The sequence below is a fragment of the Peromyscus californicus genome, unplaced genomic scaffold, assembly GCF_007827085.1.
Source record: "Peromyscus californicus insignis strain IS unplaced genomic scaffold, ASM782708v3 Scaffold_24__1_contigs__length_46423439, whole genome shotgun sequence".
Classification (NCBI taxonomy): Eukaryota; Metazoa; Chordata; class Mammalia; order Rodentia; family Cricetidae; genus Peromyscus; species Peromyscus californicus.
Window position 1 is genome coordinate 13,364,516 of NW_026294535.1, and position 16,922 is coordinate 13,381,437.

At 47.1% G+C, this 16,922-nt stretch overlaps 1 protein-coding gene across 1 annotated transcript in view; it reads right to left on the bottom strand.

Moving 5' to 3' along the window:
• Positions 1 to 16,922, bottom strand: part of Plxnc1 (plexin C1) — a 151,211-nt gene that overhangs the window by 26,404 nt on the left and 107,885 nt on the right. The window contains exons 19-21 of the mRNA XM_052753167.1: positions 15,832 to 15,956; positions 14,555 to 14,753; positions 10,241 to 10,387 (exon numbers count right to left, since the gene is read on the bottom strand). Of these exons, the coding sequence (XP_052609127.1) occupies positions 10,241 to 10,387; positions 14,555 to 14,753; positions 15,832 to 15,956 (471 nt within the window). The remainder of the gene's footprint in view (positions 1 to 10,240; positions 10,388 to 14,554; positions 14,754 to 15,831; positions 15,957 to 16,922) is intronic.

Consider the following 16,922-nt stretch of genomic DNA (forward strand, 5'->3'; position numbering starts at 1 on the left):
CTGCATGTAAACTAATGTAAATCTTCCATTGCCTCCACAGCTATCTGAGTGGAAAAGAGGTAAAGAGGCATTTTACAGAGTCCACAGGGAATTCTGAGAGTAAATCCAGACACAAATTGATTTGTGTTCATTTTTCATGCTGGTAACGCTTAGCACTCAGACGGCAGTTTCCTAGAATGTGAGTGGAGGGGCCCCTCAGGTCTCACCTGAGTCTTAATACTCCCATCCAGAACAGGGACACTCACCTGAACCTCTCTTCTATGCTAGGGAGCACTAAGGGTCCGCGTCATCTCAGAGTGTGAACATGACTGGGTCTACCTTTGCTACTCTCCTCATAGCAAGGTCTCCCCTCCACTGTGCATGCTTACTGCCCAGCTCCTCCCCTGTTGAGGCCCACAGAGCCAAGCCCTCTGTGCCCTTGATGCTGGGGACTGCTTAAGACCTGTTCGTAGAGCCGGGCGGTGGTGGCTCACGCCTTTAATCCCAGCACTCGGGAGGCAGAGGTAGGCGGATCTCTGTGAGTTCGAGGCCAGCCTGGTCTACAGAGTGAGTTCCATGCTAGACTGGTCTACACAGAGAAACCCTGTCTCGAAAAACAAAAACAAAAACAAAACAAAACAAAAACAAACAAAAGACCTGTTCTCAGGTCTCCCACAGCAGGTGTGGGAGACACGCCTGTCACTTCAGTACACAGAGAATCCCCTGAAGGCAGGATAGGAGGACGGAAAGCTGAGAACATCCAGTCTGATCTGGTTCTATAGGATTTGTAGCCCTTTTTCTGATCCCCACAGAAGGTCAAAGTTCTTTGAAGCATACCCTGTCCCTTCTCTGGAAATGAGCCCCTCTGTTAGCCCTGAAGCTCCCTACATCCTTGGCAAAAAATCCTGGCAAAGCTGAGGTAGCCTGTGTGGTTGGTGTCTAACCAACAGCCATGCTGCCTCTTTGACTGATGGCCAGCAAAGAGCCCATCTAGGGTAGAGCGATGCCATTGATGGCCGCTCTCTCCCCTCCTCCACCAGGCAGCGGTCATGGGACTAAGCCATGTGACTAAGTCATGGGATAAGGAAAGATTCTCTATCCCAAGAAAAAGGGGGAGCTGGGGCAGCCATCCAGGGAGCACAAGGTCAGGGCCCAGGGAAGCCCAGAGGTGGTGACCCTGGGCTCTGTTGAAGATGGCTGATCATGAGGCTGTCCCTTAGGAGTGGAGACTAGTCACCTCCAGTCTGCTCTGAGACACACCTCTGCTCCTCCTGACCCTTCAGGTCCCGTTGATCCCATTGGCTCTAACTTGAAGCTGAATATACCCAAATTCATGCCGCTTTGCCAATTTTACAGTGGCTCAATTCATTCATAGACACATTTATTTCGCATTAACTAGTGCAGGGCATCCTAGATGATACCATTTGCCCCTGATGGAAAACACTGGTAGACCAGGATAACTGTGAGACAAACCCAAGTTCTAAGACCTGGTACGCTGGGTGTGATGGTTAATCTTGACTGTCAGCCTGACTGGATCTGGAATCAACTAAGAAACTGCTGGGAATACTTATGACTACATATGGCATAGATATGGGTATGGCCAGATAGAGGAGGTCTGAGGAAACAGCTTTGCTTTTTGTCTCCCTGCCTTTATGTCTTACGGGTAACTTCATCAACTCAGCCGCGGCCGCCACCACCACATCCCTTTGCTGATGGCGGAACTCAGCTTCTTCCGGCTTCCAGCACACACTGAAGACCAGTGGCTTTCCAGGACTCCCCCAGCCTTTAGCATCAGGTGGGGACTGCCAAGGCATCCAGCCTCACGGACTGGGCAGCTTACTTGAGAGCTAAATCTCTCTAGTATGAGGACAGTTGCTGTTGGATTACCCAGACTATAGCGAGTAAGCCATTTAATCAATCTTTTGATATATATTTAATTAATCTTTTAATAACAAACTCTGTTCTTTCAGAGAGCTCCTACTAACAATACAGCAAAGTGGAAACAAATGGGGTGTTTGGAGGGTTCTAGTTTGGAGAGGGGCATTCAGGGAGAGACCTCAGGGAGGGCTGCATGGAGGAGGTGGCATTATGAACTAGGTTTGGAAAGGAGCTGGTGATGAAGACCCTCAGCCACCAGACTTAGCAGACTGGAGGAACAGCAAGCTTCAATCTTAAGCCAGGCTACCAGGCCAGGACGTGGAGAAAAAGAACCTCACATATCCTTAGGATGGGAGAGACTGGAGCACTCCTGATCCACACCCGCCTTCCCCGAACCACCACTCTGCTGCAGAGGAAGAAGCCCTGCACTATTTTTAGGGGATAGAGTGATGAGAACACTCTTTGGCGTTTCTAATAATAATAACAATAGCCAGCACTTATTGAACGTGTACCACATCCCAGCCATGAATCTGCTCATTTCATCGAATCCTCGCAAGTCTGTGAGGTGAGGACTATTATTAGCCTTGTTTAACAGATGGAGATGGGAGATCTGGAGAGAGGTCTGGAATCTTGTCCCAGATTACAGATCTGGTAGGGTCACACTTGGCTACGTCCAGACTCCCACGGAAATGCCAGGAGGCCCGTCATGGTGTTCTCCTTGCTGAGGGCCGTTACTCTGCTGAGGTCCTCCATCAGTAGACAATAAGTGTGCACACACCAGGGCTAGAGGAGGCTTGACCTTCCAACTGTGGCCTGGCATCAAACTGCACACAATGCATCATCCTGAGGCACGTGGCTTGGGCAGGACTGTACGTAGCTTGCATAGCCTCTGCTCACCACCCTGCCTCTGCCGCTGGGGTGTGGCCACGTGACCAAATTCCGGCCAATGACTTTCAATGGATGTGTTATGTGGTAACCCTTGGGAAACTCCCTTGAAAGACAGCTGGTGGCCATCTGTCCTTTCTTGTGTAGCCCTGCTGAGATCCTGCTGTGGGAACGTGGGAGGAGGTTGAGGAAGCAGACGCCTCGTTCCAAGAAGTTACCTGAGGGCATCCCGGAGCAGGGCTGCCCATCCCGGCACCTCACACTGGGGAGAAGTCAGCCTCTCGGCTGCCTGATCTCGGGCATCTGGACCTCTGTTCTACACAGCTGCACTGCCTCCTAATAGCGAGATACGGAAGGAAGCCATCAGGCAGACAAGACCATCTGGAGACTCACAGCCAGAGTGCTTGGGAAAGGGCCTGATGAGAAGGACTGTGCTCTTCAGAGCAAGCCTCAAGCCAGTCTCCGCTAGGTAGCCACTCAGGTTTGTCACGGTCACCTCCTGTCCACACCTGCCGGTCGGTATTATCTGCCCTTGGCTGTCCATGCCCAGTGCCAACACACCACATGGGTATTTCAGATGTGGTTTTCATGACGACAGAGCCAGCTCAGCTGGCTTCCCTGCCTCACCCATCATCAATAAATAACCAACCGGAAGGTGACAAGAGAAGCTGTCCCAAAGAATGGCCACTTCCTCTGTGCCAGGCAAGGTGGGTAGGTGTGTTACATACTTAATTTTCTGACTTCAACACATGTACAAGGGTAGGGTTTTTTTTAAATCACTAACTGTTCACAGATGAACACACAGGTTGAGTGTTCATAGAGTCACACCATCAATAAGGGACAGAGACCAGTTTCATACCCAGGACGGCCAGAGCCCAAACTCCACCACTTTGATCCCAGCCCCACAGCACATGGGTGTATAACTGAATTCCTGCTTGGCTAGTGGCTCTCCCCAGCTTGAGGAACTGAGGGAACAGAAAAAATAAAATGAGGCTTCTTGAGGACTGGGATAAACTGAACGTGGGGAGAGCGCTGTCCCAGGGAGGACGAATGCCACCTGGTTGGCTCCTCTGACATATCCTTGGCTAATAACATCTGGATGCAGCTGCATCCTTTCTGGGACACCTTATGATTCCTACAGAGTAATGGTAAAGGCATTTATTACACACCAGCAACTTTGTCATTAAAGGTCTTTGTGCAATAAGTGTTCTCATTCAATGAAACCTATCAAATAAATTTCTACTTTCATTCCAGGGCCAAACGAAAGTCAAGAGCAAAGTCTCCTTCTTGTACCAAACTCAGAAAAGCGGCAGTCCGCTCTGCTGCAGCCAGCGGTCAGAGCCGCTTCGGCAGCCGGCTCCTTGTCCCGGCGCTCGACCGCCCCATCTTCCAACACGCTCCAGTGCCCTCTCCTTGTCCCACCCAAGATGGACGGCTCACAGTGGGGACTCTGCTCCCCTAACAGAATAACAGTGGGCAGAGAGGAGCGGAAGAGAGCCTTTTCCACACTGAACAAGCCAAGGCGATGGGGACAATGTCCCCGGTTTGTTTCTATGACCAGTTTCTCTAAACTTAGAACACTTTTGCCTGCCCTTCAATGGAGAGAGCAGAGCTAGCAAAAATTTGTGGACTGGGAATGCTTTGCCAAGTACTTTCAGGTTAGAGGGAAGACTCTAGATTTCTTTCCCTCTGTCAAGTGTCAGCTTAAGAGCTGTCAAACTTTCTATAGAAGATCAGGTAGAAATATTTAAGGCTTCTAGGGTCATATGGTTCCTGGTACAACTAGTTAACACTGTTGTTGTAGCAGAGAGCCAACTAGACATAATACAGAAATGAACACACAGTACTGTGTCCCAATAAAGCTTTATTCATAAAACTGGTCAAGGGCCATCATTTGGCCTAAGACTGTTGACTGATGGATGATTCCTGCTATAGTTAACATTGTCTTCAAATGGAAAAGGACAATGCTAACAAGACAAACCTAGAAAATTATTTTCATTTCCATCATGATTTGTGATACCACTCTCCCATTCAAGTACTAATCAGGCCTCTGCTTAACTTCAAAGATCAGATGGGATGGAATGTGTTCAGAAAGGTATGGCCATCGTCAAAGCTTCCATTCTGTAGAAGGTATAAATATAAATAAGGATTCTAACAATGAAAGAATATTAAATTTGCGCCACAGAGAAGAAAATTAAATACTTTTGTACTGAGATAACTAAATTATTTTTCTAATTCCAAGATTATAGGTGTGAGGAGAAAGACCATGAAGAGGAAAGCCATTGAAAGCCCATTTAAAGTTAATTTTTCATTTTCCACAGCTTGCCATCGACTAGGGAATGACTTACCTAACACGATTATAAAAAAATGGTCTCACTCTTTGATCAGGAAGCTAACTATGAAGCTAGTGATGGTTTCACTATTATCTCAAGTCATAATGGAAATGATTTGCACTATGGTAGAAAGAAAAAGAAAAAGAGCTTAAGAATTGTTAATTAACTTCACTGTTTCTCCACAAATGCTAGGAGTATTAAAAACAAGATTGCTGAAGTGCAGACATCAGGACTTAATGAACAATGGGATGGAATTGAAGTAACAGGGAATGACTTAATCGGGACAGTGGGTTGTTTAATTACGGGGATAATGGATCTTCTGCAAGGACAAGCTAAACGGTACCGAAGGGGCCTGAGAGAGGTAAGGAGAGCTCAGAAGCTCCTGCTGGGGATAGCCAGTGTTGTGTGAGATATGGAATGTTGTATTAAACATGCTTGTCCCCAAATGGTCACCACCGGGGGGGGGGGGGGGGGGCGGGGAGGCCGACTTGGTATCGGCTGGCATAAACCTTCCACAAACCACAACAGAAGCATTAATGTTTCTGCAGGCATGTCCCCGTGCTTTGTCAAGAATTTCTAATAATCTTAAAGACTTTCGTACAGATATGAGAATGAGTGTAATAACGTGTTTGTCGGAACACTTTCCCAGGGTGCCAAGATGCTATCTCTCCAATACAGCAGATTGGCAAGCTCATTTCCTGGGTTTAAGAGTTCAAAAAACCATTTCTTGCTTAACTTTGATTACAAGTCAAACTCCTCCTGCAAATTCAGCACGCCTGTTACGAGTTATTGGTTTTTCTCATCTCCTCTGGAAACGGAGGCAAATGTCCCTTCTCCCATGTGGTCCACTTTCCTGGGACTGAGATCCTCTGAGTTGCAGGTCTGTGCTGTGCAGCCACGCTCCTGACGTGCGGGAGGTGGGCGAGGGCCAGGTCCTCTTCGGCCAACACCACCGCGAAAGCTTTCAGTTTTGCAGTGGGGGGGGGGGAAACAGGATCCATAGGTCTTATTCCACTCTGCCTGTCAACTCGGAACTAACTCATGGGTGGTGTGTGAGGGTGTGTGGAGATGAGCAGTCCCCCCTCGTTCTTCTCTTTCTCTTTCTTTCCGACAGGATCTCATGTAGCCCAGACTGGCCTGAAACTTCTTATGTAGCTGTGGGTGACTTTGAACTTGCATTACATTTATTTATTATTTTCTGTGTGCATGTGGAGGGTAGAGGACGGCTTGCAGGGACAAGCCCTCTCCTTCCACCCCATAGGTGCCAAGGACTGAACTCAGGTTGCCAGGCTTGGCAGCAAGCATCTTTACCTACTGAGCCATCCTGCCAATGCGAAGTCTCTCTGAATCAGTTCTCCACCTTGGTTTCTGAGACAATGACCTCACTGAAGCTGGAGCTATGGCAAAGCCCCCAGGAATGGCATGCCCCTGTTCCCTAGCACTGGGGCTACAGGTGTGCTGGAGTGAAATTTTAATGTGGGGGACTGGAGATCCGAACTCGGGTCATCATGCTCGTACAATAAGCACTTTACCCTGGGCTCCTACACATTAAAGGAAGTCTAGGGTGTGGTGTGAGAGATGACAAGATGCCCTCCCCAGAAGCATCAGTGAGTGAGCTGAGATTAGGGCCATTTGACTGCCAGATGCCAGCCTGGGGCTCCAGGTACTAGAGCCGGAGTGGCTTTGAAGGGCTTTGCTTAGGCAAGTCAGAGGCAGCATCCTCTCAAGCTCTGACGAACAAAACCTGACTTCTCAGAATGATTTGTTAGTATAATGATTTCAAATACAAGAAACTGGCAGCATGGCTGTATGTTCTAGAAAACACCCTACACCTCAGAGAGGAAACATCCTAACCCAGGAGGTGTGAAACCTAGCTCAGAGTTTGTTGTGAAAGGCACTCTTTCTGAGCATGCATCCAAATGGGCTTTTTCTCAAACAGGGCCCTGCCAGGGCACCCGAGTCTGCTATTTCAAGTTGTTCATGTGACTGTTGGGGGGCTTTCTGATCTTCCTTGATAGAATTTACACACACACACACACACACACACACACACACACACACACACACACACGCACAATCCAATTTGTTCACCACACCTTGGTTTTCAATTACATAAACCACCTCAGGCAAATTTAGCAAAGCAAGGCTTTGAAAGCTACCAGGAATGGAGCCTGGGGCGGGGTGGGGTAGGGGGGTAGAGGGGGGGATGGGTGGAGGGGGGGATGTGGGGACGAGGGGGAGGAAGGGCAGCAAGAAGGGGAAACCTAGAAACAGAATGGTTCAGGCTGGGAGAACTTGTATGAAAGGAAATGAAAAACCTTGAATTTTTTATATTGACCTTCTGGTAACATTTTTTGTCATACAAGCTCAGACGGGCTCATGTGCCTTCTCTCTCAGCCTCTAGTATAATCAGCCACCATGAAAGGGAGGTTGGAAAAGGTTCAACAAAAGGCATTAGAAAAATCATTCTTAAAGGCAAAGGCCCTAGGAGCTAGGGCCCACCCCTGTGCCAGCCTCCACTCTATCCACCGCACGTGAATTGGAGAAGGACAGTGCATAGATTTAATTTTCCATCGCATTTCCCCCGGAGGCTATAAAAGGGGAAAAAATTCAAGAGTCGACATGAATTTCTTCACCATCAAGTAACGTTTTGATGATGAGTTGAGTGTTAACAAATCAGAAACACATGGTCTTAATTGACTGTGAAATAAATAATGTTTCCAAATGAAAGGGAAAGAATGTGCTCAGATGTAAAGCTCTGGAAAGGACTCCAACCTCAAAAGTTTTTTTCAGGCAGCTGACTCCACCCCCCCCCCCCCCCCCCCCCCCAACCCCGGACCTGCCTCCTCTCCATCTCCTTCCTGTCTGGTGCAATGTTTCCTGAAAAGAAATCTTACTGGATCCCCCAAACCTACATTCACTGGTGAACATTTCTCTTTGGGGACCCTGTGAGGGCTGTTTTCTGTTGTTAGAACAGGCCACCAGCCTCACCTGAAGCTGGGCGGTTTCTATGGGGAAGAGGTTGATTGAGTGCACCGTTCTGGAAAGCCGAGGGCATGGTGCGAGCCTCCCCCTGCTGCCGTTGAGGGCCACGTGCTACTTTGGGCTTGGTGGACAAGCAGCAAGAAAGACCACAGGGTGAGAAAAGGAGGCAATAGAGTAAACCGGGGATCCCCAGGTGACTTCTGTCACCTCTGTGGGAGAGTAGAACTCCTCTTAGTGTTTGCATGCACCTGCATGTGCGCATGCATGCCTGTCTGCATGTGTGCATGCATGTATCTGCATGTGTGCAGTAAGTGTGTTATGTACTCTTTGAATCTTTCTAACACCTCCATGAGATGGGTGGACATGAGTATCACCTCTAGTTTACACATGGGGTGACTGAGGAGGCACAGGAAGCGGAGAGACGTCCTCAGTGTCACCTGGCTGGCCGGTGGCAGAGGCAAGGTTCAAATCCGGCTGGCTCCAGAACCCAGGCTCTTAGCCCCTATGCCAACAGTTCTGGAGTAGCCCCTTAAACATGCAAGGCCCAAGACCGAGGGTTAAGGGCATGTACTGCTCTTGCAGAGGACCCAGGTTCAGTTCCCAGCACCCTTGTTGGGTTGCTCACAACCACCTGTAACTCCTGCTCTGGAGGGATCTGATACCTCTGGTCTCCATGGGGACCTACACTCATGTGCACACACCTCCATGCAGACACACACACACGGACAATTAAAAACAAAGTCAATCTGTGGGCTGGAGAAATGGGTCAGTGGCTTGAGAGCATTGGCTGCTCTCGCAAAGGACCTACACTCAGTTCCCAGCGCCCACATGGCAAATAGAGACACATGCAGGCAGACACTCATATATACCAAATAAAAATAAATAAAAAAGCAAATTTTTACAAATGCAAATCCTAGGCCATACCCCCAGACTTGCATCTAGGGTCCCCTAACAATTGGTCTAACACTCTCCAGGCAATAGTGAGGCATGCTAAAGTTTGAGAATCACTGCCCTGCCTCCGAGATGCTGACCGGTATCCACAGAAGCCAGAACGTTGACAAGTGTTTGTTCTCAGTACGGTTTCCTGCATCTTGCCTGGCTGCTGAGCACACAGCCATCTTTAATGGGGCTGTTCCATACAGCGTGAGGGAAACTGGAAACAGCTAATCTGTTGGCCCCTCCCCGCCCACAGACATGACAGAACCATAATACGGTCCACAGCAGAGTGGTGCCTTCTTCAATTAGGGAGTAAATTCTTCCAGAATGATACCACAGGACTCGCCACCCGGAGCAAAGCCACAGGAGTCTTAGCTCTTCAGCGAGCAATTCCCGAATCCCACTGGCATCAACTCCTTCCCTCTCCACTAATGAGATGGTAAAGAAGCCTGGAGTCTCCATAGAGCTAAAGAGCAAACCGAAACACAGCAACCTTCCCCAAGTCTATGAGAATGGAAAAGCTTAGAAAGCTCCCGAGCCACACAGGAGATATCTTCCATACGGGGCTTCTGCCACAAAATTCCCCCAAGGCCCTAGAGTGCTGTCTCTTTCTTGGGGGACAGTGGAGGGTAGGTGGAGCAGGAACGGGTTAAAAGAAGTTCTCTGGTGTCTGAAACTATCAGGCAGCCTGGCCCGTTCTCCTGGAGGGATCTACAGCATCCCTCTAAAAATATCTATGAGATCACAGTACATTAAGTGCGTGACACCAAACATTTGTAACTAATCCATGGAAATAAAGGAGGGCGTCATGTTGCATGGGGAACACAGTGAGATTTGTCTTGTGTTATCGTTCTAAAATAAGACGGCCTCAATTTGGTTGAAATATATCTTCACACATTGTCTTCCCCGAGCAAAGCCATTTGAGAAATTCTGATTGCAATTATAAGTGCTGAATAGGGAGCACTTTGCATTTCCTCTGACGACGCTAAGAGCTATAAGCAATCCTGATATTAAAATCTTTGGAAATTGATGAGTACCCCAGGCATCATCACGATGTTTTCCTCCCCGATCCAAGTAATTAAAATCTATTATATGAACACGTGTGAATATTTCATCAACTACTGCTTTTAATTAAGTAGATGCAGGAGGCCTCCCACTGTCCGAAGGATATTGGTTCAGTTTTAGTGACCCACCCTCCACCCCCTGCCCTCTGAGTCTGAATGGAGTGCTTCAGGCAAACTCACCACAGTGTTGAATTCGGGGACCTGCCACAGCAGCCAGTCTTCATTAAGGGTGTACAGAGCCTTGCAAGTGATCACATCTACAGGGCCCTTATTTATTTTCTGGTTCAGAGTCGTCACCAGCAAATAGAATGGCTCCCCAACAGTCTCCTTGGAAAAGACACCAAAGCAACAGTTAGCTTTTCTGGGAAGCCCATGGCGCGGCCATGAGTGAAAGGCGGCAGGACTTCCAAATAATCAACATGCTACGCCCAAGAAAATATGTATCACGTCACTCGAGACCAGGAGCAAAAGCCAGGAAACTGCCTCATACACACTGTGCATATGTATACGGCCCCCCAACACTATGGGAGGCATCCAGTAGGGCCCTGCAATTTCATGTTTAAGTTCCTGTCTGGCAGACTACTGCTCATCAGTAGTGCTTAAGAGCAGTTCCTGGAGGTGGAGATTTAACCTTGTTTACATTCCTATTTAATTGCAAACCAAAAATAAGTGGCATTAAAAAAGTACTTCGCAGTTAGTCTTGGCGACGGGGACTCTCGAAAGATTGTTTTAAACACTTGCTGAGGAGGGTGGCCTCTCTGAGTTAACAGTTTGGGGTAAGGGAAGTGGCCTTCACTTCAGATGTTCGTAGGCTGTGTCCCACCCATGTGCCAGCTCTTGTCCCTTAACATCCAGACACCTCGGGCACACTTCCCTGTTCAGATGGGCAGTCCTGTCGCTCAACCAAGTCTGTGCCTGGTCCTCTCAGGCCGGCCCCAGGGCTCCTGTCTCCAGCCTTCACTTGTGAACACTGTCCTCTGAATCTGGGGCCGGAGGCCCCAATGTGCAGCCACTATGTCCAAAGGGACACTGTAGCTCAGGAACGGGCTGTGTTCTGCTTCTGAGGCATGTAGCCCTCAGGGTCAGTTTTGGTTCCTCCTAAATAATGAGGTTTCCAGGATCTATGAACGTTAGGCCTCTAGGTGGAGGAAGAAGGGCTGTGCCCAGGCCAGGGAGCCAGAGTACCTCAGGAAAGATGAAAATTGGAGCCCCTCCCCCCCGCCCCCCCTCCCTCCCCAAGTTCATTTGTACAGCTAACCAACTCAGCTTTCAAAGGAGGATCCCTCTGGTTCTCTCTGATCTCCCGTGAACCCCCCACTTTGGGGCCTCCCACTCTGACCCCTGTTTTCTTCCTTTTTACTTCCTGTAAGCACAGTCCCCTCCCCAGGCCCGGGCTTTCCTCTTGCCCTCCCCCACCCTCCACCTCACCTAGTCCACTCCCTCCCTGCCTTTCTTAGCTTCTCTCTCCTAGGATGATAGATCCTTGAGTGCCTTTCTTATGCAGGACAGAGGGGTGGGGGGTGTTCAAAAGTTTCCAAGGAGGGGCGAGGGGACCAGTACCTGACATTTGGTTCTCACAAGAAGCTTCCTTTATTTCATGGTTCCTAATCTCACCGCTATCTGCCTTCCCTCCCCCGCACCTTGGGTAATGTCCTGACCACAAACCTAAGAGCCTCACTTCTCTCTTCCTTACCCCTATCAGAGGCACACCAAGGGCCCTGGTGTGGGGGCTGGATCATCCACACTGGTTGGCACAGAAGCCAGCCAGGCACTGGGCAGCCACTGACTTAAGGGCTCACTACTCAGTATTTTCCAGAATTCTTAAAACTGATATGGTGACATCTGGCCACAGTGCCATGCGGGCCCACAGTTCTAACCCTAGCTAATCACCCCTGGCATCTCTTGAGGACCCCCTTAAGAACTTAGGTACCACCGGGCGGTGGTGGCGCACGCCTTTAATCCCAGCACTTGGGAGGCACAGCCAGGCGGATCTCTGTGAGTTCAAGGCCAGCCTGGTCTACAGAGTGAGATCCAGGACAGGCACCAAAGCTACACAGAGAAACCCTGTCTTGAAAAAACAACAACAACAACAAAAAAGAACTTAGGTGTCTGCCCACCCTGTCCTGCCGCACAGGACACCCACCCAACCTGGATCTCTGTAGCAGAGGCAGTTTGAAAATCTTTCCCAGAGAGATTGATGTGTAACCAGCCAAGGGAACCACAGGCCATGAGATTTCTTTGTCATCAACTAACACAAGGTTTAGGTATGCCTCACCTATTGAAGACAAGTCTTTTCTCTTTGGAAGACACACCAGAACTGACTGTCAGCTCACAAAGGGCATTCAGAGGCTGGCACCGCCCATGCCAGCCTTGGAACTACAGAATCTCATCTACACTGTCTGCCTTGATTCTCCCATATGCAAAATGGCCATAAAGACAGCTCCAGACCATTAAGACAAGACAAGCTCCTAGCCTGGTGTCTGACATGTACAGCAAATAGCAGTCATTCTTGTCCCCACCAGACCTTGGAGTCCTAGAAGGGGATATTACCTGATGGCCGCTGCTTGCTCAACGTGTAAGAGCAGGGCAAGCAGGCTCGGGCACTCAGGCTCCCAAGCCCCTGATCACCAGAGGGAATTCTTCCACTGAAAGTGAAAGTTCTGCCCAGGACTGGCTGGATGCCACTTCCTCCTGGGCACTGTGCCACACCCCCGCTCACCACCAAGTGCTCCACACACTCTTGAATCAGCACAGAGAAGAAATCTTGACCCAGAATGCTTTGCTCAAGGGGGCTGCTTGGGCTTGGAGCCCAGATTTTTCGAACACTTCACTCCTTTCATGCCTAAGAGCCGCTCCTGAGAACTCAGTGTAAGGAAAGAATTGGAAAGTGGATTTCAAACCAGTGGATGCAAACCAAACCAAACCAGCAAGGAGCAAGCCAGCAAGCAAGCAAATAAACAAACAAACAAAACAACAAGACAATGCCCACCGTGAACACACTAACCGAGGGAATTCAGGCAGCTAGGAGGGCGGCTGGGGAACAGCAGCAGATAGCAAGCTTTCCCTTTTCAACAAAACCCTCCAGGGCCAGCGCTTTCTGCTGCCTCCAGGGGATTGTCTACATCAGCCCCAGGGATTCCCTGAAGGAGTTTTCAGAGACATCAGTGGATACCAGCCCAGGGCTTTTGACTTAGCAGGGCCAGCTGGGGGACTAAGAATCGGGGACATAGTAAGAGGGTCTGCCACCTGTACTCAGCAGCCGCTGGGGCCCACCCAACCACAGTGAGACTCAAAAGCAGGTCACCCCAGAAATAACCACTTGACACCTCCCCAGAGCAGATGATGTATACCAAGTAAACAGAAAAGGAGGCAGATTGCATTAATCTTAATAAACGGCCATTGCCTTGGGAATGGGGGTGGGGGGAGTCGGTTAATTTTTTTTTTAAGAAAAAAATGTTGTGCATCTCCTCGTAAGATTGCATTAAACATTAAGCTAGGCATAGTCTTGTGGATCTCAACTTAAGCAGCACTGTTAAAACCTGTGGCATAACAGTGTGTCTTCTTCAGAATTTAATTAGATTCTTAAACTAGCTGCAAACACACAATGATGCCTTTTTTTTTTTTTTGCTGGAATCTGGATGGCCGGTGAAATTAAAGGTGGATAAAAACCTTCCACACCAGGACCTCAGAGAGCTGAATAGAGACCAAGTTCAAGAGAACACCCTCATTTTCATTTTAATATTTTATAATAATAGCCAATATTTATGGGGCTCTTACTCAGCACTGAGCAATGGCATATACTTTCTTGTCTGTGCTTAAAAGAGCCCGACAATATTCATCTTTTGTCAGCTCCACAGGTAACGTGCTAAGTAAGGGATGCAGCTGTCTGAGCACCAGACCCAGCCCTGGGCTCCAAGGCCCACTCTGTTAACCATGGAAACCAGAGAGCGTTCGCATTCAGAAAGATTTCAAGATGCAATTAAATTCAACCACATTCCATAGTCAACTTCAAGAAAGTGAACTCTGAGGACAGAAGGCTCATTGGGGATTTGCTTTCATGCTGGATGCCTGGGAAGAAGGGACCATCGTTACCTGTCAGCATAGAGGTGAGTAATGAGTATTTCAAGCATGATTTAGAGGCCCCAAGAACGGTCCGTGCTCATCAGCATCTGAAATGTTCCTTGGCCTCAGAATGGGCTAGCAGGACCAGGAATGTCAATGTCAAAAGTAAGAAGAGAAGCTCACATTTAAAAATCTTACCTGAGCGATTCCTAAATGAACTACACGTACAGGGACTACTACCAGAACAAACAAACAAACAAACAAACCCAGTTGTTTTTTTTTTTTTTTAATTTTCCATTTAATCCGGAAGGCCCAAGATCAAGTTCAGTCACATGCTGACACCAGGGAGCATTCTGGACTTAGATCCACAAAGACACCAGCATGTGCTAAAAATAACTGCCTATTGTCTTACCTCTGACACTTCGCACTTACCCGGAGGAAACCAGAGAGGCAGACGGACATCCAGTTTGTGAGGAGCTTCTCCACCACAGACTCCGTGCGCCTCAGCATGAGTTTGGGCTGCATATTGCTGCACTGCTCCATCAAGTCCCGGGTCAGCACCTCCAGGATGCTGGTCAGGTAGACCAGCTTGGTTTGCAGAGCAATGGTTAAGAAGGAGGCAAACAGACACCTGTTGTTCAAAAATAGTCCGCCATTAGCCCCGGACTCAGCTGGACGGTACTGGTTTCCATGGAATCTTGCTGGCAACAGGGGACTGTCTTCTGAGAAGCCGCTTTTTTTGTGTGTTGTTCAGATTCCAACCAATTCTGTCCTTATGTCACAAAATTACCCACCAGGCCTAAGGACCCACAGAGGCTGCATGCCTAGTGCACGAAGGCCTGGTTTTGATACCTAGTAGGGCACATAGGGGATGTGGTGGCCAACGCCCAGTAATTCAAGACCATCCTCAGTTACATAGTGAGTTCTCGACCAGCCTGGTGGGTACATAAAACAATAAACAAACCACATACACATTAATTTCAACTTTGGGACATTTTCTATGTTTTTAGCGACAAGAAGGGAGTCTCTTTCCCCAAAATTTACGGTGTTTTTAAATTTAAAAATAACACTTCTGCTTTTTTGGGTTAAGAATTTTCTTTCTTCTTTTTTGGTGTTGGGGATTTTCAGGGTTTTACAGGGTGCTCTGTGTGTGTGTGTGTGTGTGTGTGTGTGTGTGTGTGCCTTCGAGACAGAATCAGTGTTGGGCTGGTGTGATCCGAGCTGCAGACGGCGTGGCTGCCTAAGCACCCTGTCAGTACCACTGGGAAGGTGCGTGCTGCATTTCAGGCAGTGGTTTGGGAACAAGGAGCTTGAAGGCTAGAGATTAGCTCAGTGGGAAGCACCTGTCCAGCATCCACAGGGCCCTTGATAACCAGCCCTTCAAGAAGGAAGCAATGGTAAAATAAGGAGCTTGGGTTTTTGTTTGCTTCTGAGATGGTCTTTCCACACAGCCCTGGCTGGCCTGGAATTTGTTATGTAGACCAGGCTGGTCTCAAACTCACAGAGAGGCAAAGGCAAGAGGATCTGGACCACAGGCTGGTCTCAGACTCACAGAGAGGCAGAGGCAAGAGGATCTGGACCACAGGCTGGTCTCAGACTCTGCTTTCAGCATGCTGGGATTAAAGGCATGTGTCATCATACCCGGCAGGTGTTCAGGTTTTAATGTATCTGCTGAGTGCTTATCAAAATACAAAAGCATTAACATGTACCTGTCCTTTACTGAGAAGTTCTTCTGCTTCTCAAGGGTGTGGATGACAGTAACTAGGAAGCTTTTATTACAGATTAGGGCATCCAAGGCTGTGAGACTCTCATTCTTATCATTGGCATCTCTGTTCTGGAAGGGAAAAAAACACAACAACAGAAGAATATAACAGTGTAGTACATAAGATAACATAACTTAGTATAGCAATAAGATAATATAACTTAGTATAGTGCATAAGATAATATAACAGTATAGTATATAAGATAATATAACTTAGTATAGTACATAAAATAATATAACTTAGTATAGTATATAAGATAACATAACTTAGTATAGCACATAAGATAACAGTATAGTACATAAGATACTATAACTTAGTATAGTACATAAGATAATATAACTTAGTATAGTATATAAGATAACTTAGTATAGTACATAAGATAATATAACAGTATTGTATGTAAGATAATATAACTTAGTATATATAGTACATAAGATAACTTAGTATAGCACATAAGATAGTATAACTTAGTATAGCACATAAGATACTATAACTTAGTATAGTACATAAGATAACTTAGTATAGCAATAAGATAATATAACTTAGTATAGCCATAAGATACTATAACTTAGTATAGTACATAAGATAATATAACTTAGTATAGTACATAAGATAATATAACTTAGTATAGTACATAAGATAACTTAGTATAGTACATAAGATAATATAACTTAGTATAGTACATAAGATAACTTAGTATAGTACATAAGATAATATAACTTAGTATAGTACATAAGATAACTTAGTATAGTACATAAGATAATATAACTTAGTATAGTACATAAGATACTATAACTTAGTATAGCACATAAGATACTATAACTTAGTATAGTAATAAGATACTATAACAGTATAGCACATAAGATAACTTAGTATAGTACATAAGATACTATAACAGTATAGCACATAAGATAACTTAGTATAGTACATAAGATAATATAACTTAGTATAGCACATAAGATAACTTAGTATAGTACATAATATAACTTAGTATAGTACATAAGATAATATAACAGTATAGTACATAAAATAACTTA